This window comes from Dendrobates tinctorius, unplaced genomic scaffold, assembly GCF_039654945.1.
Source record: "Dendrobates tinctorius isolate UK_male_01 unplaced genomic scaffold, ASM3965494v1 ptg000259l, whole genome shotgun sequence".
NCBI lineage: Eukaryota > Metazoa > Chordata > Amphibia > Anura > Dendrobatidae > Dendrobates > Dendrobates tinctorius.
In genome coordinates this window covers 4924692-4946589 of record NW_027361926.1, presented here as the reverse complement: position 1 = coordinate 4946589, position 21898 = coordinate 4924692, and the positions used below count along the sequence as shown (strand labels likewise).

Sequence of the window (21898 nt, the reverse complement as noted above, 5' to 3'; positions counted from 1 at the left end):
AATTGGTGACCATCCTCTGTATGACGTCTGCCCGGATTATTGGATCTGCTCCCAGTAATGATGGCGGTTCTGTACTCAGGGAGGGGGTTCTCCATGTGCAGGATGGCGGGAGGAGCTCTGTACACAAGGTGGAGGTCTCTGTACGCAGGATGGCTGGGGGGGAGCTTTGTACACAATATGAGGGTCTCTGTACGCAGTATGGCTTGGGGGGAGCTCTGTACACAGGGTGGGTGTCTACGCAGGATGGCTCTGTACACAGGGTGGGTGTCTCCATACGCCGGATGGGGACAGGGGGAGCACTGTACACCAGGGTGAGGGTCTCTGTACGCAGGATGGCTGTGGGGGAGCTCTGTACACAGGGTGGGGGTCTCCGTACGCCGGATGGTGAGGGGGAGCACTGTACACAGGGTGGGGGTCTCTGTACGCAGGATGGCGGGGGGGGAGCACTGTACACGGGGGGGGTCTCCGTACGCAGGATGGCGGGGGGAGCACTGTACACAGGGTGGGGGATCTCCGTATGCAGGATGGCAGGGGGGGGGCTCTGTACACGGGGGGAGGGTCTCCGTACGCAGGATGGCGGGAGCACTGTACACAGGGTGGGGGTTACTCTGTACATGGGGGGGGGGGATCTCCGTATGCAGGATGGCGGGGGGGGCTCTGTACACAAGGTGGGGGCTCTATGCAGGATGGCGGAGGGGGTCTCCGTATGCAGGATGGTGGGGAGAGCACTGTACACAGGGTGGGGGTTATTCTGTACACGGGGGATCTCCGTATGCAGGATGGCGAGGGGGCTCTACACGGGGGGGAGGGTCTCCATACACAGGATGGCGGGGGGAGCACTGTACACAAGGTGGGGGTTGCTCTGTACACGGGGGGGAGGGTCTCCGTACGCAGGATGGCGGGGGGAGCACTGTACACGGGGGATCTCAGTATGCAGGATGGGGGGGAGAGTCTCTACGAATGATGGCGGGTGGAGCACTGTACACATTGTGGGGGTTACTCTGTACACAGAGGGGGATCTCCGTATGCAGGATGGCGGGGGGGGAGTTCTGTACACTGAGTGGGGGGGTCAGTACGTAGGATGGCGGGGGGAGTTCTGCACGCGGAGTGGGGGGGCTCGGTACGTAGGATGGCGGGGGGAGTTCTGCACGCGGAGTGGGGGGGTCAGTACGTAGGATGGCGGGGGGAGTTCTGCACGCGGAGTGGGGGGGCTCGGTACGTAGGATGGCGGGGGGAGTTCTGCACGCGGAGTGGGGGGGCTCGGTACGTAGGATGGCGGGGGGAGTTCTGCACGCGGAGTGGGGGGGCTCGGTACGTAGGATGGCGGGGGGAGTTCTGCACGCGGAGTGGGGGGGCTCGGTACGTAGGATGGCGGGGGGAGTTCTGCACGCGGAGTGGGGGGGCTCGGTACGTAGGATGGCGGGGGGAGTTCTGCACGCGGAGTGGGGGGGCTCGGTACGTAGGATGGCGGGGGGAGTTCTGCACGCGGAGTGGGGGGGCTCGGTACGTAGGATGGCGGGGGGAGTTCTGCACGCGGAGTGGGGGGGCTCGGTACGTAGGATGGCGGGGGGAGTTCTGCACGCGGAGTGGGGGGGCTCGGTACGTAGGATGGCGGGGGGAGTTCTGCACGCGGAGTGGGGGGGCTCGGTACGTAGGATGGCGGGGGGAGTTCTGCACGCGGAGTGGGGGGGCTCGGTACGTAGGATGGCGGGGGGAGTTCTGCACGCGGAGTGGGGGGGCTCGGTACGTAGGATGGCGGGGGGAGTTCTGCACGCGGAGTGGGGGGCTCGGTACGTAGGATGGCGGGGGGAGTTCTGCACGCGGAGTGGGGGGGCTCGGTACGTAGGATGGCGGGGGGAGTTCTGCACGCGGAGTGGGGGGGCTCGGTACGTAGGATGGCGGGGGGAGTTCTGCACGCGGAGTGGGGGGGCTCGGTACGTAGGATGGCGGGGGGGGCTCGGTACGTAGGATGGCGGGGGGAGTTCTGCACGCGGAGTGGGGGGGCTCGGTACGTAGGATGGCGGGGGGAGTTCTGCACGCGGAGTGGGGGGGCTCGGTACGTAGGATGGCGGGGGGAGTTCTGCAAGCGGAGTGGGGGGGCTCGGTACGTAGGATGGCGGGGGGAGTTCTGCACGCGAAGTGGGGGGGCTCGGTACGTAGGATGGCGGGGTTGGACACTAGGATCTGGTGACCCGTGCTGCCCTTCTTGTTGCGGTCAGTGCCCTCTAGTGGTTGGGTACATAATTGTCCTTGCTGTTGGCAGAGGTCGGCTGACGAGGTGTTGGGACGGGTGCTGGAGCTGGACAGCGACATGGCGGACATCTCCCAGGAGACGCCCCTGGATTTGGTGACTGAGGACCAGGACATCACGGAGGAGCCGGTGTCTGCATCGTCTCACATCGCGTCTTCCCTGGGTGTGAACCCCCACGCTTTACAGGTCAGATGTCTGCACCCCGTTCTGTGACGTGGCTGCGCTCTGCAGCCAGAGCGCTACTTCGCGGGGCGAGTCTCCATCTTTCTGAGTCTCTGACTTTATTTGCAGGTGATGAAGGCCTCGCTGTTACTGGAGGATGACGGGGGGGAGCTCGGCCCCCATCTTACCCTCTTCCCATCTCCCCTGGACGCCCCCAAGGAGGTGCGCTCACCCATGCGCTTCGTCCCCTCTGCTCGCTCCCCTAGGACGTCTGGGGGTAAGTTGTCAGTGGGGGAGGTTTTTGGATATTTGGGTGGTAGGGGGCCTAATAAATGCGCTGAGTCCTGACCCGGCAGCTTTGCTTCCGCTGAGGCCGGTGCGGTAATTCCTCTGGGTATCTGGGGTCTTTATGCGGAGGAAGCGTCCCCTGATCGCTGCTTGCTGCCATTGACTGGTGTAACGCATCAACCATGTTCCTATCACAGGGTCTTCACTGAATTCATCCCCCCAGAGTACACACTTGCAGTGGATATTAACCCCTTCCTGACTTGTGCACCACGTCAGGTTCCACTGTATATAGGAGTTCCCTGCCGTGCACCAGCAGGGATCAGTGCTGCACTTTAACCCTTTATATGACCTCAGCATGTACGCAGTTAAGTAAAGGAAGGGGGTGGGCTTTGCCTGTGTTGCCCTCATCGGTGGTCACAGTAGCCGGAGACCTACTGAATGCCCCCGCGTCCGCTCTACCCTCCTGTGGAGCGTTGTGGTGTACGGTGAGTTCTGTGATTTAGGATATTGCAGCTCCTCGTACCAGCGATCATACGATCACCCACAAGTTCACACTAAATGATAGGAGAGACTTCCATCAAAGTGTCGTCATCCAAAGTGATGAAAATAAGAACGTTCTCTGGAACGAGCAATAGATCCTAAATATTAAAGATTGGGATAAAGAAACAGAAGCACAAAAAACATACAATGGCCTCTGCTGGAAGAGGTGAAATGACAGCAAGCAGACATCATGCAAAACTGAAGACTTGAGGCAGCTCTCGGACCAGATGGTTCTGGGTCCGGCGGCGGGGCTGTGGGGTCGGACGGCTCTGGGTCGGACGGCTCTGGGTCCGGCGGCGGGGCTGTGGGGTCGGACGGCTCTGGGTCGGACGGCTCTGGGTCCGGCGGCGGGGCTGTGGGGTCGGACGGCTCTGGGTCCGGCGGCGGGGCTGTGGGGTCGGACGGCTCTGGGTCCGGCGTTTCTGGGTCCAGCGGCGGGGCTGTGGGGTCGGACGGCTCTGGCGGCGGGGCTGTGGGGTTCTGGGCCCGGCTGGGCTGTGGGACTGAATGGCTCTGGGTTTGGTGGGGCTGCACGGCTCTGGGTCTGGTGGGGCTGCACGGCTCTGGTGCTGTGGGGCTGGACGGCTCTGGGTCGGGTGGCTCTGGGTCCGGCGGGGCTCGCTCATGTACCTGTATTGCCGGGTTCTGTACTGAGGTCTCCTCTGTTTCCTCTTCCCATAGTTGGGGGTCTGCTGCAGTCTCGCTTCTCCGGATCCACGGGGCTGAAGCACAAGGAGTCTCCACTCGGCTCTCAGAGCCCCAAACCCTCCTCGTCGTCCTCCGCTCTGTGGCCGGCTCTGGGGCCCCTCGCTTCTGTGTTTGTGATGCCGTCTCCTGTCCCGGAGACGCAGCTGAGGACTGTGGGGACCCGACGCCAGCAGGGACTGGTGCCTCTGGAGAAGTCGGTGACTGCTGGGAAGGGCCGGCTGCTGCTCGACATGGCGCTGTTCATGGGACGCTCGTTTTCTGTTGGCTGGGGCCCCAACTGGTCGCTGGCCCACAGCGGAGATATGCTGAGCGGGTCCAAGGAGAGGGCGTTGGCCGGTGACGTGGAGGACATCGACTACGGATATCTGCCCAACCCAGTGTCTGCCAAATCGTAAGTGAGCATGAAACTGCAGGGGAGGAATCGGCGTGGTGACTCTTCAGAGCTGCGCTCCCTGCCTCTAGTTTGCACATTACATAACTGCTGGGATTTGTAGTGCACCTCAGCTGATGTGTGCACTTCTGATGCAGAACATAATAGCGCGACATGCGGCAGAGGAGCGAGCGTCCATCACCACTATTCAGTCATGGGATGCCGGGGCTGTGGGTGTTCGCTCCTGTCCCCACCACCCACGGGTTATATCGGCCTCATCGCTGCCTTGTCCTTCCTCCCGGACATCGTAGAGCAGCAATCTCACTGTATCCTGCAAGATTCAATCACTTGCAGCTGCCGGTGCCCTCGGGTAAGAAATGGAAAAAAGTTTTAAAATTTTAGATAAAAATAATAATTTGACTCTCAGTCCCGTGAGATAAATGAGTGTTCCCGTCATATCTGTAATAGTCCGAGCTGTCAGGATATGAAATCAGCCTTTCACATTAAACATCGTGACGGGGGAGAGAGCAGAGAGACCTCCATAAAGGCAAAACGACGTCCGTACCCCCACAAAATGTGCTCAACAAAAAACGCCGGCTCGCCGCGCAAAAGGGCTCCATCGATGGGAAAATAAAGCATTCCGGGTCTCTTCTAAAAATGACGACAAAACGCTCCCCCCATACACACCCCAACAAAAACTAGAAAAAGCGGCACAAGCGTGATAATGCCCTAATCATACCGCAAAACACTTGTGGAATTACTTTTTTTTTTTTTTTTCATTAAACTTGGAAGTTTTTTCTCCTACCTCAGTACATTTTACGGTAAAATAATCGGCGTCACTGAGAGTGCTACTCGCTGCAAATAATGGCGATGCTGGCAGAAAACCATACATGCGGATCTTGAAGGTGCAAAATCTGACCATGGCGGGAAGGGGTTAAAAACGTGGGCACTTGGTGATGTCTGTGTGCAGTTATTGCCCGGTTGGGGCATTACTAGGGTGCAGGGGTATCCCCATTGCGGAGGTCCCACTCTCGGACCCCCGCTCTTATGATTTCGGCTCTGCGGCACATTCTGACATGACCTGTCTAGGGGGAGGAGCAGCCGTATGACTCTCGGATAAGGCTGCATTACGTCTGTGTTTTCCCCCCCCCCCCCCAGTCTGGCTGAGACCCCCTTTAAGGTTCACATGGAGGCGCTGAGTCTGGAGCGGAAGAGTAGAGATCTGCAATCCTACCTGATCCCCCTGGAAATCGCCCTGAGGAACAGCTCAGTGCAGAAAGATGGCTGCCCGCGGATCGTGCCCAACCCTGGAAACACCGCCATCCATGACTATGCTGGATGGGCCAGCAAGTTCTGCCAGGAGTGTCCGGAGTGTGAGTGATCGGTGACTTTCCTGCCGCTCTTTTCGCTCGTCTGGTGTTTTTTTTCACACTCATCCGTCCTCCTCCTCCGCAGCCGTGGTGAAGCAGTGGAGCCTGACGTGGGAGCTCTGCCATGCCCTGTGGGGGCAGCTCCGGGAGCTGGAGGTCCGCCTGGATGATGCCAACGAGTACGTGGAGCAGCAGCAGCGCAGGAAGGCCTTCTCTCATTGGTTGGCCGACACTGCAGCGGGACGCATTGAAGACGAGGTGGCCCTTCACCTCCACGAGCGGCCGATCCAGGCTGTGTTCAGCTTCCTGACCGGCTGTCGAATCAGCGAGGCGTGCCGGCTGGCACAGAACTCCGGTGAGTGCAGTAGCGCTGAGCGCCGTGGTGTCCTCACTCTGTGCACATTAACAACTACATCCGCCGAGCTTTTTGGGGTCCATCTTGGTATGTTCCCTGCTGTCCTGCATGCAGCTACCGGACCACAGAAAACTGAGATGTTGTCTCCGCAGGCGATCACCGTCTCGCCATCTTACTGTCGCAGCTGGTGGGCAGCCGTCAGGTGGTGGAGCTGAACAACATGCAGCTGGTGGACTGGAGGAGCCTGCAGGTGGACGCCTTCATCCCGGAGGAGAGGCTGAAGGTCTACGCCTTGCTGTCGGCCACTCCAGTAAGTGGGTGTGTATGGTGACCGGCTGCCATTATGTGTCTGGTGTGTATGGGTATGGTGACTGGCCGCCATGATGGGTGGGTATGGTGACTGGCCGCCATGATGGGTGGGTATGGTGACTGGCCGCCATGATGGGTGGGTATGGTGACTGGCCGCCATGATGGGTGGGTATGGTGACTGGCCGCCATGATGGGTGGGTATGGTGACTGGCCGCCATGATGGGTGGGTATGGTGACTGGCCGCCATGATGGGTGGGTATGGTGACTGGCCGCCATGATGGGTGGGTATGGTGACTGGCCGCCATGATGGGTGGGTATGGTGACTGGCCGCCATGATGGGTGGGTATGGTGACTGGCCGCCATGATGGGTGGGTATGGTGACTGGCCGCCATGATGGGTGGGTATGGTGACTGGCCGCCATGATGGGTGGGTATGGTGACTGGCCGCCATGATGGGTGGGTATGGTGACTGGCCGCCATGATGGGTGGGTATGGTGACTGGCCGCCATGATGGGTGGGTATGGTGACTGGCCGCCATGATGGGTGGGTATGGTGACTGGCCGCCATGATGGGTGGGTATGGTGACTGGCCGCCATGATGGGTGTATATAGTGAGCGGCCCGTGTGTTGTACAGATGTAGTGACCTGCTGCCATGTTGCATGTCCCCTCTCCCAGGTGTGGCAGTCATCTGATATGAAGAACATTAATGTCTGCTCGGAGCTGGACTGGAAGCGGGCCTTGGCCGTCCATCTGTGGTACATGCTGCCGCCCACCGCCTCCATCCCCCAGGCGCTGCAGCAGTATGAGACTGCCTTTCAGGTTGGTGCCGACACTCGTGGCCCTCACCGCGCCATTTGCTGCTCTCGTCACTGACCGCGGCTCTTTATTGATCAGGAGGCGGAGGATGGCAGCCGCTACGCTGCGTACCCGCTCCCGGCCTACTTGGAGGAGCATGGCCTCCGCCTAGAGGCCATTGATGCAGATACGTCCTGCATCAGGAGAGACGTCTGCTTCCACCTGCTGAAGCTGTACAGTGACCGGTAAGCTGTGGGGGGCACTTACTTACTAGCTGGCCCTCTTGGCTCGGTCCCTGTACATGAGTCTGACCTCGCTGCTCACACATGGAGTTAACCCTCGGTTTCCCTCCTGCTTCCTCTGTAGGTGTTATGATCTCCGGCAGCTGTTAGACCCCAGAAGTGTGACCCCGGACCCCCTGGACTATCGCCTGAGCTGGCATCTGTGGATGGTGCTGCAAGCGCTGAATTACCGGCATCTCTCGGAGCAGAGCCAGGGACTGCTGCACGCCAGCTACGCCGAGCAGCTGGAGAACGTGGGGCTGTGGCAGTGGGCCATATTCGTGGTTCTCCACGTCCCGGACGCCGTGTAAGTGCTGACCAGACTTGTGCCCCTCGCCGGCCTAAGGATCTGGGGTCTGTGCCGTGGCCTTCTGTCCTGTACCACACAGGAGACTGGGTGCCCCCCAGCCGTCCCAGACCCTGGCACGTCGTCCATTACAGCTGCACAGTTCTATATGTTGTGTTCTTTATGGGGAGGGTCTCCGGTGTACATCCGTGGAGGATAACTCCTATTCTTTCTCCAGTATACGAGAGACGTCGGTGCGGGAGCTGCTGACCAGACACTGCGCTCTGCGGGAGACCCCCGAAACGCTGGCAAAGGAGAAATTCTTGGTAGAGAAGCTCCTCATCCCTGCAGAGTGGATCTACGAGGCCAAAGCGATCCGAGCTAGGAGGGACGGAGACCACCACAGGGAGGCGCTGTATCTCCTGCGCGCCCGACACTGGAACCAGTGCCACAAGCTGGTGTGTCGGCACCTGGCATCAGGTAATCCCTGGCCGGGGGTCTGTGTCAAGCAATTACTGCAGCCTCTGCTCAATGATGACAATATATGGATCCCCGGTTGTGCTTGCTGTCATCCAGAGGCTGGAAACTACTGTAGACCTAGTATATCCCGCAGATGGTTTGTTGCTTTGTTTCAGCGCAGTCGGCATGGAGAGATCAGGTGAAGCCGTTGTTCATAGTAGACTGCACTGATGCACAGTAGCAAACCCTCAGCTTGTCAGCATTTGCACAGGTCGGTTTTCGCTTTCCCTGAACCTCCTCTAAGAGATGGGAAATGTCGCTGCTTTTGTCTTCTAGACGCCATCATTAATGAGAACTACACGTACCTGCGCAGCTTCCTGGACCAACTGTCCCGGCCGGAGAACAGCATGCACATCCAGGGCTGGGACACGGCCGGCCAGGTGTACATGGACTACATCAGTGTCATCGAGATGCTGGAGCACATCCGACAGGTGACGCCCGCCACGGCGGTGCAGGTGTTGGGGGGGGCCAGGGGCTGCACAACGGCGAGGGTGTTTGGGGGGGACGGGCTACATGGTGGCCACTAAAATTTAATTGTGAAGTATTGTTCATGTTGGGCAGCAGGGGGTGCCATCGCCATTATTGCACTGACCCCGCCATTTTCGGAAAACCCCATTGAACCAATATTACAATTTCTTCTGCGGCACAACTACAACTCTCAGCATGCCCTAACAGCTGGAGATGATGGGGTTGTGGGGGATGAAGCTACAGAGCCGCACCATGAGGCAGGAGACGTCCGGGATTCTGGCTTCACGTTTCCTCTTCCTTCTGCAGAACGAGTCGTCCAGCTGTGAACTGGAACAACTGCACACGAAGGTGACGTTCGTCTGTAACCGGGTGGATCAGATCCACTGCTGCTCCTCCAAAGACCGGCTGGCACAGTCTGGTGAGTACGGCACCCTGGGGGGCTCTGCCTGTGAGCCGGGTCCTATCACACCACAGACACACAGGGTCCTCTGGGGGGTCTGTGTAGAAAAATCAGGGTCTAAAACTACTCTCGGCCTTTTTATTCACACCAGGCAGAATTTTCCCAGAATGCAGCCTGCAGTGTAAAGCATTGAGGTTTTCCTTCCTGATCTCATCTGTGGAGCTTTTGTATAGACCAATACAGGCCTTCATTCTTTACACTGCAGCCTGACAAATGGTAAAAAAAAACAAGGTTTTGTTACAAATCTTAATTATTACCCCACCACTTTGTTTGGTTCCTGTGACGATTTGGAAAGTCACATGATTGCGTGAACATTGCACCCTGACCAAGTGACTCTAGCTGCGGCACACACGGGATGGTGGAAGCGCAGGGTGTCCCTCCTCCTAGGTCTGGGTCCCTTGTCTGGTCAGGGTGGTGGCTAGTGGCAGCGCACACAGGAAGGCAGAGGTGCAGGGTGTCCCTCCTAGGTCTGTGCCCCTTATCTGGTCACGGTGGTGGCTGGTGGTAGCACACACAGGATGGCGGAGGCGCAGGGTGTCCCTTCTAGGTCTGGGCCCCTTGTCTGGTCACAGTTGTGGCTGGTGGCAGCTCCTTATCGTCACACTTCACTAATGAGCTTTATGTTCCTCCAGAAATGGCAAAGCGCATTGCGAACATCCTGCGCGTGGTCCTGCGCTTACAGCACTCTCCAGAATCGGACGACTCGGACATCCAGCGTGTCCCGCTCAAACTGCTCGCCCCTCAATTTGGCCGGCTACCAATGCCGGAGGACTACGCCCTGGAGGAGCTGCACAGCCTCACCCAGTCTTATCTGCGGGAGCTCACTGTATACGGCCAATAGCCTGGAGCGCCGCCAACATGGTGGACACTTCTCTAGAGCTGCACGGGAGCCGCCATGGCAGAAATACACCGGTTCCTGCATCCTCACTATAGAGTCCTCATCTACAGAATTAACTCCCTGGGGGGCGGGGGGATTGATGTTTTGGCGGCCATGTCTCCTACAGGTGAGCGGCGCAGTGCAGATGGCGGACTCTTATTTTATCATATATCCTAGGAGGCGCTGCTGCCCTCACACTGTGGAGCCTTTGCTCATCCTTGCTGATGGTTTCCCTCCTGGACTGATCAGTAGTCTGCCCGGGCAGCGCCTTCCGTCCAGGGCAGCAGACACTAGTGCTGCACCCTGCTGGCTGGTGTGTGTGTGTGACACTGTCCGCTTGTATGCGAGTGTTTGCTTGAATCTGGTTGGTGCTTTTTACCCAGAGATTATACAGAGGATAATAAATATTCTGCATTTTGTTTGTTTTTTTTGTTTCTGAGATTTTTTTAATAAAATGTTTATAGTTTGGATTTCTTCTATTTTTACTGAAATACTCTGCGCTGCTGGGGGGGGAAACCCTGTCCCTTTATGATGTAGAAATTCTGAACGACTGCATCGCACACGCGAGAGGATTAGATACAGCAGGGAGCTAGACAATACCATAGGCTTAGATTCACGACTGCGAGCGGCTGAGCCATTGACCTTAGTTTGTGGGAAACAGACGGTGTTGATGTGATTGGATTAGATACCGCAGAGGGTATCACATTAGGGGCTTAGATAAAGAGACATAAACGTGGATAAAGAGACTCTGCAAACAGGATCACAGTGATTGGGTTCAGTCAGCACTTGGGGCCAGGTTCATGTTCCTGAAGTGCTCTCCTTCGCTACTCTGTGCCATCTCTGTGATCAGCGTAGTAAGCTTCTTTTGTTAATCTTTATGGTATGTAACTGTATATGCCGTATTGTTTTGTCCCCTCTGTAAAATCTTGTTTGTGTTTTAATCGCCTACCTTTCTGAACTAAATATAAAATGTAATGGATCTGTTCAATTTTGTTCTGTAAACCGCCCCCCTGAAGCCATACGCTATGGAAGCAGCTTCATCTGTTAATCGGCAATTATGTAAGTGACCGTTCTCCTTGCAGCAGAGAGCTGTTCATGACAAAAAGATAACAGCTTGGTGGGTTCGGCGTGATTTCCCCCCCCCAGCTGTGATCATTGACAGTTGGTGGCAGCGGTGGGAGATTAGAGCATCAGTGACTGGATTGAACAATCGTTCCTGTCACTGAAGACTTGGACGGTTCTTGCACGATTCTGTGCAGAGTTTTGAGGATCGGACTCAGTGTTGTTTTTTTTTTTTTAACCTGTGACATTACTGTACGTGTAGCAGTTACACCCCTCCCCTCTTGATTTTCTGTCCTATCTTTTGTTTGGCAATGATGGCTGCGCTTGATGAGGCCTGGTACAGTCGGCAGAAGGAGGCTCTTGCCACCGTCTATATGGTCAGATTGATGCCATTGGCAAAAACACACAGCAGTTGATTGCTGCGCTGGTGCAACAGGACACAGCAAGACAGTCACCAGTGCCCTGATGATGGAGGCCATCCAAGGCGTGGATGACTCTTGATTCAGAGGTCCCACTAGTAGATGTCAGCTGCATGGCTGTGGAGTCTGAGCCCATTTTGGTGGAGGTGGAGTTGGAGTCTGTGTCATGGAAATTGAGGTGTCGGAGGTTTGGCTTACCGACTCCACATCCCTGGTCAGCTGCAGCTGGGGTAGCGTGGACCCCCTTCTGCAGATGGCCTTACAGCAACTCAACGCAGATAATTGTGCGGGGCGTTTGAACCTGATTCAGCAGTGCCAAGTGAGCTGTGCGACACCAACAGGCCGAGCGAGAGCACCAACTGAAGATAGCCTTAATCCAGAAGGTGCCATCCACCCCACAGAGCAGCGAGTCCAGCTATGCCAACAGCTTTAAACCCCGTCCTGAGAATTTTCCTGCCTTGGACAAGAATGTGAACTTGGTCATATTTCTACATGTGTAGAAAAGGCCTGCAGACAGGACCAGCTGCTTTCGGTCCAGTGGGCCTGATTTGTAACCCCCAGGGCTCAAAGGAAAAAGTTCTAGAGGTTCTTCAAGATGGAGACTGAAGCCATCAAAAAGGCTCTGATAAAGAAGTACCAGCTGACTTCTAAGGTATACTGCAAAAAGTTCCTGTTCCTCTAGCGTGGGCCTCACGACATACATAGTGATGTGGTGGACGGGCTCAGAACCAACTTCAAGCAGTTGGTTCAAGGACTGTCCGTCACCACCTTCGATGAACTAAAGGACTTCATGATGAATGACCAGTTTCTTCATCTTTACCCTCCAGAGGTGCGACAGTTTGTGTTGGACCAAGAAGCAAAGGAGGCCGTGCAAATCACAGTTGCTTATGAGAACAACCGTACACCTGAGGTGCGAAAGTCAGCCATTGCCAGCTGGGAAAGGGGGTAAGCCGAAAACCACCCCCAGTGCCTGTGCCAGTCGATCTTCAGGGGAGGTCTTGCCCTCTCTCAGCACTTGACCTCCATCTGACTCGCTGGTGCCATGCCTGCTCTAGAGCTGGTCACATCAGCCTCATCTGTCCACAGAGGCAGAAGATGAACCCCACACCTGAGGGCCAGGGGCCTAGTGCAGCTATTTTTGTGGGTGGGGCAGTTGAGAGGATCTGTAAAAAATTTGCAACCATTTACCGTGGGTGACAGTCTCAAGAACACTGGCACAGAATGTACCCTCATCAGCCCTGAGTTTGTGCTACCTCAACTCATCCCGGGGAAGATCCTGACGGTCACAGGGTTTGGGAGTGTTCATTGTCCCTTACTGATGGCCCAGGTTTTCCTGGATTGGGGTGCGGGGAGGGGGATGAGGGAAGTGGGGGTGTCAGAGAATCTCCACAAATATTTTATTGGGAACTGATCTGGGACGGTTGGTTGCCCGCCCGATACATCCCTGACGACCCTCCCAGATCTGATTTGTCATGTGATGCCACTGTCCATAATGTTAATGTTCTCCTTAATGATAATGTGTTCTGTGGTGCAGGAGAACTCAGCCATGTCACACTGCGGGGTGACGTCACTGAGGACCCCCTAAAAGGAACCAGCATAAGGGTGATGGGGATTATTATACAGGTGTTTCTGTGCAGCTGATCAGTGCCACGACGGATGATGACATGGCCGGTGGTAGATGACCCATTAGATTAGCATGGCTCCTGAGGTAAAGATGGTCCCGTGCAGCTGCCCAGTGTCATGACAGATGGTGACATGGCTGGTGGTAGCTGCCCCATGATTAGCACAGCTCCTGAGGTAACGGGAGGATGGGGAGAAGCATGCAGCTGACCAGTGTCCCTACAGACGGTGACATGGCTGGTGGTGGTAGCTGTCCCATGATTAGCACTGCTCCGGAGGTATTAGGGGAGGATGGGGAAGTAGTGTCCACAGCCTGTGGGAAGGGAAAGTGTTGTTTTCCCCCGAGGAGACGGCGTACATAGCCACTGTCACACTTGGGTAACCCACTGCCTTCTAGAACCTCATCACCCATCGAAATAACCAAACCGGTTGCGGACTCGGAGCAGGTTCCAGATAGTTCCAGTGAGGCCTTATTGTCGCTTTGCCTACCTGTAGCCAGGAGTTCCAGGTGGCTTTGCACTCAGATGTCAGTCTAGAGACATTAAGAGACCTCGTAGAGAAGCCCATCTTTGAAATGGCCGGTGGTAGTTGCCCCATGATTAGCACTGCTCCTGATGCGTTGGAGGAGGATGGGGATCATGAAGCAGTCAGTCTCGTGTAGCTGACCATTGTCACGATGGATAGTAACATGGCTGGTGGTAGCTGCCCCATAATTAGCACAGCTCCTGAAGTACCAAGGGGGGCAGGGAAGGTCTTATCCCCAGCCTGTTCCCATGGTGGAAAAGTGTCACACAACCGGTCAGGGTGAGGGAAAAGTGACCCACAGCCTGTCCAGGGGTAGGAAAGCAGGATCCTCAGTCTGGGAAGTTTGTGGGGAAAGTGGGTCCTACTCCCTATCAGAGTGGCAGAAACGTCACATTCTGTCGTGGTGGGAAAGTTGGGTTTGCAGCCTGTCAGACAAATGAGATCCTACATAGCCCTCTGTCCCTCGCACCTAGAGTGCCCATAACGCAAGTAATGTGCTGCCTTCTGGGCACTCATCAGCCAGCGGGATAACAGGACCAATTACGGACCCAGAGCAAGTTCCAAAGGGTTGGTGCCTTTGCGTCACTTCTGGCTATCTTTATCTCAGACCTGTCTTGTAGTGCTGACTGACCCCTTGGAGAAGCCCATCTCTGAATCCCAAAAAGAGAGGGTACTGTGGGATCCAGGGAGGTTTTGTCATAAGTTAGGCTTGGGAGACTATCTGTAAATCTCTCCCATGCCACCTCAAAAAGAGGGAGGTATTAGAGAAAATTAAAATCCTTGCAGGGTTGAGTGAAAGAGCTTGCTATCTATATGTTGTCTCTTCATAGCATTCTGTGCCGCTGACCCACCTCCTATGGAATGAGGTAATTAAGAAAACTCCTAATGGCTAACAGGTCTGAGACCATTGCCTCAGGAATGTGGAGAAGCAGATTTACGACCAAGATAAGACTTAGGAGAAAAGTAAAGATATGTCCTCCTCTGTCTGCTTATTAGAAAATTACGAATGGATGTTTTTATGAACTGCATCAATCTAATAGATAGGAAAGCCATATTTTCACAATCGTGATGAAGTGGTAAATGCAAAGCATGGTTTCACGTCGCTGGGCAATGACCAAGATCGCTCCAATTGAATAACGTGCTGATAGAAGAGGCTAGACCTGTCATCTTTGGTCTCTATGTAAAGATAAAACCGGCAGAAATATTCTGGAAATTGGGAATCTCATAATTTTCTGAAACTGAAGTCACATCCCACAATCAGACCCACATCAGGTCATCAAGGGAACGTGTGTGGGTGTAACTTAGGAGCTAATAAAAGACAAGGCAATTATGATCTGCGTTCAATGCAGGGAGATACATATCTGTGTAGGCTTGATCCACTTTCACCGGATGTTTTCCAACTAAAGTGCTCTCCTTCGCTATTCTCTGAGCCATCTCTGTGTCCAGTGGTTAGTAAGTTTTGTTTGTTGATCCTGTTTATTTTCTGTAATTGTATATCCTGTAATGTTTTGTCCCCTTTGTAAAATATTTAGTATATTTTTTATCAACACTGCCTATCTTTCTGGATTAAATATAGAGTTCATTAGTTCTGTTCTTTTTGTTCTGTAAACCGCACCGGGAGCCCATACACTACCTGTCCAATTGGCCTGTAAACGATTGGTGGTGGCAGCTAGTTTTTCTTTTGTTGTTGTGGATTTTGCAGTGGCTTGGGGTATATGCATACACTACCGTTCAAAAGTGTGGGGTCACCCAGACAATTTTGTGTTTTCCATGAAAACTCATACTTTTATTAATCAAATGAGTTGCCAAATGAGTGTAAAATCTCGTCCTGACATTGACAAGGTTCGAAAAAAAGATTTTTATTTGAAATAATAATTTTCTCCTTCAAACTTGGCTTTCTGCACAGAATGCTCCATTGCAGCAATTCCAGCATTGCAGACCTTTGGCATTCTAGCAGTTAATTGGCTGAGGTAATCTGGAGAAATTTCACCCCGTGCTTCCAGAAGCTCCTCCCACAGGTTGGTTTTGCGTACCATACGGTCAAGCTGCTCCCACTACAGCTCAATGGGGGTGAGATCTGGTGACTGTGCTGGCCATTCCATTACAGATAGAATACCAGCTGCCGCTTCTTCCCTAAATAGTTCCTGCATAATTTGGAGGTGTGCTTTGGGTCATTGTCCTGTTGTAGGATGAAATTGGCTCCAATCAAGCACTGTCCACAGGGTATGGCATGGCATTGCAAAATGGAGTGATAGCCTTCCTTATTCAAAATCCCTTTTACCTTGTACAAATCTCCCACTTTACCAGCACCAAAGCAACCCCAGGCCATCACATTACCTCCACCATGCTTGACAGATGGCATCAGGCACTCTTCCAGCATCTTTTCAGTTGTTCTGTGTCTCACAAATGTTCTGTGTGATCCAAACACCTCAAACTTGGATTTGTCTGTCCATAACACTTTTACCAATCTTCCTCTGTCCAATGTCTGTGTTCTTTTGCCCATATTAATCTTTTCCTTTTATTAGCCAGTCTCAGATATGGCTTTTTCTTTGCCACTCTGCCCTGAAGGCCAGCATCCAGGAGTCGCCTCTTCACTGTAGACGTTGACACTGGCGTTTGTGTGTACTATTTAATGAAGCTGCCAGTTGAGGACCTGTGAGGCATCGATTTCTCAAACTACAGACTCTAATGTACTTGTCTTGTTGCTCAGTTGTGCAGTAGGGCCTCCCACTTCTCTTTCTACTCTGGTTAGAGCCTGTTTGTGCTCTACTCTGAAGGGAGTAGTACACATTGTTGTAGGAAATCTTCAGTTTCTTGGCAATTTCTCACATGGAATAGCCTTCATTTCTAAGAACAAGAGTATACTGTCGAGTTTCACATGAAAGTTCTTTTATTCTGGCCATTTTGAGAATTTAATGGAACCAACAAATGTAATGCTCATGATTCTCAACTAGCTCAAGGGAAGGTCAGGTTTATAGCTTCTCTAATCAGCCAAACTGTTTTCAGCTGTGCTAACATACTTGCACAAGGGTATTCAAGGGTATAATAACCATCCATTAGCCTTCTTACACATTTAGCAAACACAGAGTACCATAAGAACACTGGAGTGATGGTTGTTGGAAATGGGCCTCTTAACACCTATGAAGATATTGCATTACAAACCAGACGTTTGCAGCTAGAATAGTCATTTACCACATTAACAATGTATAGAGGGTATTTCTGAATCATTTAATGTTAGCTTCATTGCAAAAAACTGCTTTTCTTTCAAAAGGAAATTTCTAAGTGACCCTAAACATTTGAACGGTAGTGTTATATTCAATCAGTTGGAATCAGAGGTGTATATACCATGCGCTCACAGCTAGTTCTCCAGTATCCGGCCTTAGTGAAAACAGCTGCAGCCACCGCCATTGTCACTTGCATAATTGTCCTGATGATATGGGGGCAGCAGAGGGCTGTTCGTGACTAAAGGTAACAGCGTGGTGAATTCAGCGTCATCCCTCATAGCTGCAATCATTGACAGTCCCGTACAGTTCAGACATAACTTATGGATCCCGCGGGGAGTGTAGCACAATCCCATTCAGATCAGACATGACTAATGGATCCTGCAGTACCAAATTAAATACCTAGTGAGGCTGGTGAGCGCCATGTCGGCCTGTGTGCACTGAAGAGGAGCCACGCTGCTGAGAGCCATGTCGGCCTGTGTGCACTTTCCTTATAAACAGAGAGGAAATGGTTGAGGAGGTAAAAGTGGCTGGGACCCTAGGAGGTAGCGACCATGCTATTTTAGAATTTTGGATAACTAGAGGAGGAAGACCTGTGAAGACTCAGACGTCAAGGTTAGATTTCAGATTCACTAGTAGGATTTTTTATGGATTAAAACGTGCGCTGCCAGACTATCACTCCTCACAAGTTGTGTGCTTAATATATTTATTTCCCAACGCGTTTCGAGGTCATAAAAACCTCTTCCTCAGGGGATGACATGTCATCCCCTGAGGAAGAGGTTTTTATGACCTCGAAACGCGTTGGGAAATAAATATATTAAGCACACAACTTGTGAGGAGTGATGGTCTGGCAGCGCACGTTTTAATCCATAAAAAATCCTACTAGTGAATCTGAAGATTTATGGCCACAGCGTGGTCATTTGGATGTGCAGCAAGCTGACCGTGTTTCTTTATGCCTGTTACTCTCCTATATACGGTGAGTATAATTTATTGTTTGAAATCTTGGTTTTCTCAGATAAGACCCTATTGCGCTTTTTTCCTTGCAGTTTCAATCAAGGTTAGATTTCAGAAAGACAGATTTTAAGGGATTCAGAAAGAGAATTGGAGGGATCCAATGGCTGGATATCCTTAAAGACAAAAATGTCCAGGAAGGATGGGAAATCTTAAAAAATGAAATTCTCAAAGCACAATTGTTAACAATTCCGAAAAGAGGGAAGAATAGGAAGCATTTAAGGAAGCCAGGATGGATGAACACAGAACTTAAGCACATGCTAAAAAGGAAGAAAAAAATGTTTATAAAATGGAAAGAGGGAGTCATATCTAAAGAGGAATATAATGCTGTCTGCAGAACCTGCAGGGCACAAATCAGATTATCTAAAGCTGACAATGAATTGACGCTTGCAAGAGATGTCAAAAGCAATAATAAAGGATTTTGGGGATATGTCAAAAGTAAAAGAAAAGTCAAAGATGCTATAGGATTTTTACAGGATGAAAATGATGAAATGGTAAGACAGGATGTTGAGAAGGCCGAACTTTTAAATTCCTATTTTGCATCTGTTTTCTCTCAGAGAGGAAATGTAACATCAACTGTTCTTCACTGTCCTATTAAGGGAATAGAAGAATCCAGGAGATCTATAAACAGAAATATAGTGAGGAAACACTTAGCTAACCTAAATGAATTCAAGTCTCCAGGTCCAGATGAATTACACCCCAGAGTACTGAAGGAGATAGCAGAAGAAATTTTTGAACCCCTCTCCATAATCTTTGAAAATTCTTGGAGAACAGGAGAAGTCCCAGAAGACTGGAGAAGAGCAAATGTTGTTGCTATCTTCAAAAAGGGGAAGAAGGTGGACCCAGGCAACTATAGGCCGGTGAGTCTGACTTCTATACCAGGAAAGATCTTTGAGCAAATTATTAAACAACATGTAGGTCAGTACCTGGATAAGAATGAAGTGATTAAACAGAGTCAGCATGGGTTTGTAACTAATAAGTCATGTCAGACTAACTTAATTTCCTTCTATGACGGAATCACTGATTGGGTGGATCAAGGAAATGCTGTAGATATAGTATATCTTGACTTCAGCAAAGCATTTGACAAAGTATCTCATACAATCCTTATTGAAAAAATGACTAAGTATGGAATGAACAAGGCAACTGTTAGGTGGATTCATAACTGGCTTAGTGATCGGACCCAAAGAGTGGTCGCAAATGGCTGCACATCCAGCTGGAAGAATGTCTCAAGTGGGGTACCACAGGGCTCTGTCCTGGGCCCTGTATTGTTCAACATCTTTATCAATGATTTAGATGAAGGATTTGAGGGTAAACTGATTAAATTTGCTGATGACACAAAGCTAGGAGGGATAGCTAATACTAGAGAAGAGAGAGAGAGGATTCAAAAAGATATAAATAAACTGGAGAAGTGGGCAGCAACTAACAGAATGGTTTTTAACGGAAAAATGCAAAGTACTACATCTGGGCAATAAAAATGAAAAAAGCATATACAGAATGGGAGGAATAGGGCTAAGCAACAGCACATGTGAAAAAGACTTGGGTATACGAACAGATCACAGACTGAATATGAGTCAACAGTGTGATGCAGCAGCAAAAAAGGCAAATGCAATTCTAGGATGTATTAACAGAAGCATACAGTCTAGATCACGTGAAGTCATTATTTCCCTCTACTCCTCTTTGGTTAGACCTCATCTGGAATATTGTGTCCAGTTTTGGGCACCACATTTTAAAAAAGACATCAACAAACTGGAGCAAGTTCAGAAAAGAACGACCTGTATGGTGACCGGTCTGCAAACCCTGTCTTATGAGGAAAGGTTGCAGGATTTGGGAATGTTTAGTTTGCAAAAGAGAAGACTGAGAGGAGACTTAATAGCTGTCTACAAATATCTAAAGGGCTGTCACATTGTAGAAGAATCAACTTTATTCTCATTTGCACAAGGAAAGACTAGAAGCAATGGGATGAAACTGAATGGGAGGAGACACAGATTAGATATTAGAAAAAACTTTTTGACAGTTAGAGTGATCAATGAGTGGAACAAGCTGCCACGAGAAGTGGTGAGTTCTCCTTCAATGGATGTCTTCAAACAGAGGCTGGACAGACATCTGACTGGGATGATTTAGCGAATCCTGCTTTGAGCAGGGGGTTGGTCCAAATGGCCCAGGAGGTCCTTTCCAACTCTGCGATTCTATGATTCTATGAAGAGGAGCCACGCTGCTAAGCGCCATGTTGGCCTGTGTGCAGTGAAGAGGAGCCGCGCTGCTGAGCGCCGTGTCGCCCCGTGTGCACTGAAGAGGAGCCGCGCTGCTGAGCGCCGTGTCGGCCCGTGTGCACTGAAGAGGAGCCGCGCTGCTGAGCGCCGTGTCGGCCCGTGTGCACTGAAGAGGAGCCGCGCTGCTGAGCGCCGTGTCGGCCCGTGTGCACTGAAGAGGAGCCGCGCTGCTGAGCGCCGTGTCGGCCTGTGTGCACTGAAGAGGAGCCGCGCTGCTGAGCACCGTGTCGGCCCGTGTGCACTGAAGAGGAGCCGCGCTGCTGAGCACCGTGTCGGCCCGTGTGCACTGAAAAGGAGCTGCGCTGCTGAGCACCGTGTCGGCCTGTGTGCACTGAAGAGGAGCCGCGCTGCTGAGCACTGTGTCGGCCTGTGTGCACTGAAGAGGAGCCGAGCTGCAGAGCCGCGCTGCTGAGCACCGTGTCGGCCTGTGTGCACTGAAGAGGAGCCGTGCTGCTGAGCACCGTGTCGGCCTGTGTGCACTGAAGAGGAGCCGTGCTGCTGAGCACCATGTCGGCCTGGGTGCACTGAAGCACTGCTGAGCACCATATCGGCCTGTGTGCACTGAAGAGGAGCCGCGCTGCTGAGCACCGTGTCGGCCTGTGTGCACTGAAGAGGAGCCGCGCTGCTGAGCACCGTGTCGGCCTGTGTGCACTGAAGAGGAGCCGAGCTGCAGAGCCGCGCTGCTGAGCACCGTGTCAGCCTGTGTGCACTGAGGAGGAGCCGAGCTGCTGAGCACCGTGTCGGCCTGTGTGCACTGAAGAGGAGCCGTGCTGCTGAGCACCATGTCGGCCTGGATGCACTGAAGCGCTGCTGAGCACCATGTCGGCCTGTGTGCACTGAAGAGGAGCCGCGCTGCTGAGCACCATGTCAGCCTGTGTGCACTGAAGAGGAGCCGCGCTGCTGAGCACCGTGTCGGCCTGTGTGCACTGAAGAGGAGCCGCGCTGCTGAGCACCGTGTCGGCCTGTGTGCACTGAAAAGGAGCTGCGCTGCTGAGCACCGTGTCGGCCTGTGTGCACTGAAGAGGAGCCGCGCTGCTGAGCACCGTGTCGGCCTGTGTGCACTGAAGAGGAGCCGCGCTGCTGAGCACCATGTCGGCCTGTGTGCACTGAAGAGGAGCCGTGCTGCTGAGCACCATGTCGGCCTGGTTGCACTGAAGCGCTGCTGAGCACCATGTCGGCCTGTGTGCACTGAAGAGGAGCCGCGCTGCTGAGCACCATGTCGGCCTGGGTGCACTGAAGAGGAGCCGAGCTGCAGAGCACCATGTCGGCCTGGGTGCACTGAAGAGGAGCCGAGCTGCAGAGCACCATGTCGGCCTGTGTGCACTGAAGAGGAGCCGAGCTGCAGAGTACCATGGCGGCCTGTGTGCACTGAAGAGGAGCCGAGCTGCAGAGCACCATGGCGGCCTGTGCGCACTGAAGAGGAGCCGAGCTGCTGAGCACCATGTTGGCCTGTGTGCACTGAAGAGGAGCCGAGCTGCTGAGCACCATGTCGGCCTGTGTGCACTGAAGAGGAGCCGCGCTGCTGAGCACCATGTCGGCCTGTGTGCACTGAAGAGGAGCCGTGCTGCTGAGCACCATGTCGGCCTGTGTGCACTGAAGAGGAGCCATGCTGCTGAGCACCATGTCGGCCTGGGTGCACTGAAGAGGAGCCGTGCTGCTGAGCACCATGTCAGCCTGTGTGCACTGAAGAGGAGCCGTGCTGCTGAGCACCATGTCGGCCTGGGTGCACTGA

General features: G+C 53.1%; 1 protein-coding gene across 2 annotated transcripts in view; it reads left to right on the top strand.

The window, feature by feature from the left end:
• The window catches only part of NUP98 (nucleoporin 98 and 96 precursor), a 62074-nt gene extending 51566 nt beyond the window's left edge, over window positions 1–10508 (top strand). For both annotated transcript variants that reach the window (XM_073558846.1, XM_073558845.1), the window contains 13 exons: window positions 2264–2437; window positions 2543–2690; window positions 3923–4340; window positions 5478–5692; window positions 5775–6044; window positions 6197–6354; window positions 7028–7171; window positions 7247–7392; window positions 7514–7735; window positions 7953–8194; window positions 8510–8664; window positions 9008–9119; window positions 9794–10508. In XM_073558846.1, the coding sequence (XP_073414947.1) occupies window positions 2264–2437; window positions 2543–2690; window positions 3923–4340; window positions 5478–5692; window positions 5775–6044; window positions 6197–6354; window positions 7028–7171; window positions 7247–7392; window positions 7514–7735; window positions 7953–8194; window positions 8510–8664; window positions 9008–9119; window positions 9794–10002 (2613 nt within the window). In that variant the 3' untranslated portion in view covers window positions 10003–10508. The remainder of the gene's footprint in view (window positions 1–2263; window positions 2438–2542; window positions 2691–3922; window positions 4341–5477; window positions 5693–5774; window positions 6045–6196; window positions 6355–7027; window positions 7172–7246; window positions 7393–7513; window positions 7736–7952; window positions 8195–8509; window positions 8665–9007; window positions 9120–9793) is intronic.
• The last annotated feature ends 11390 nt before the right edge of the window (window positions 10509–21898 follow it).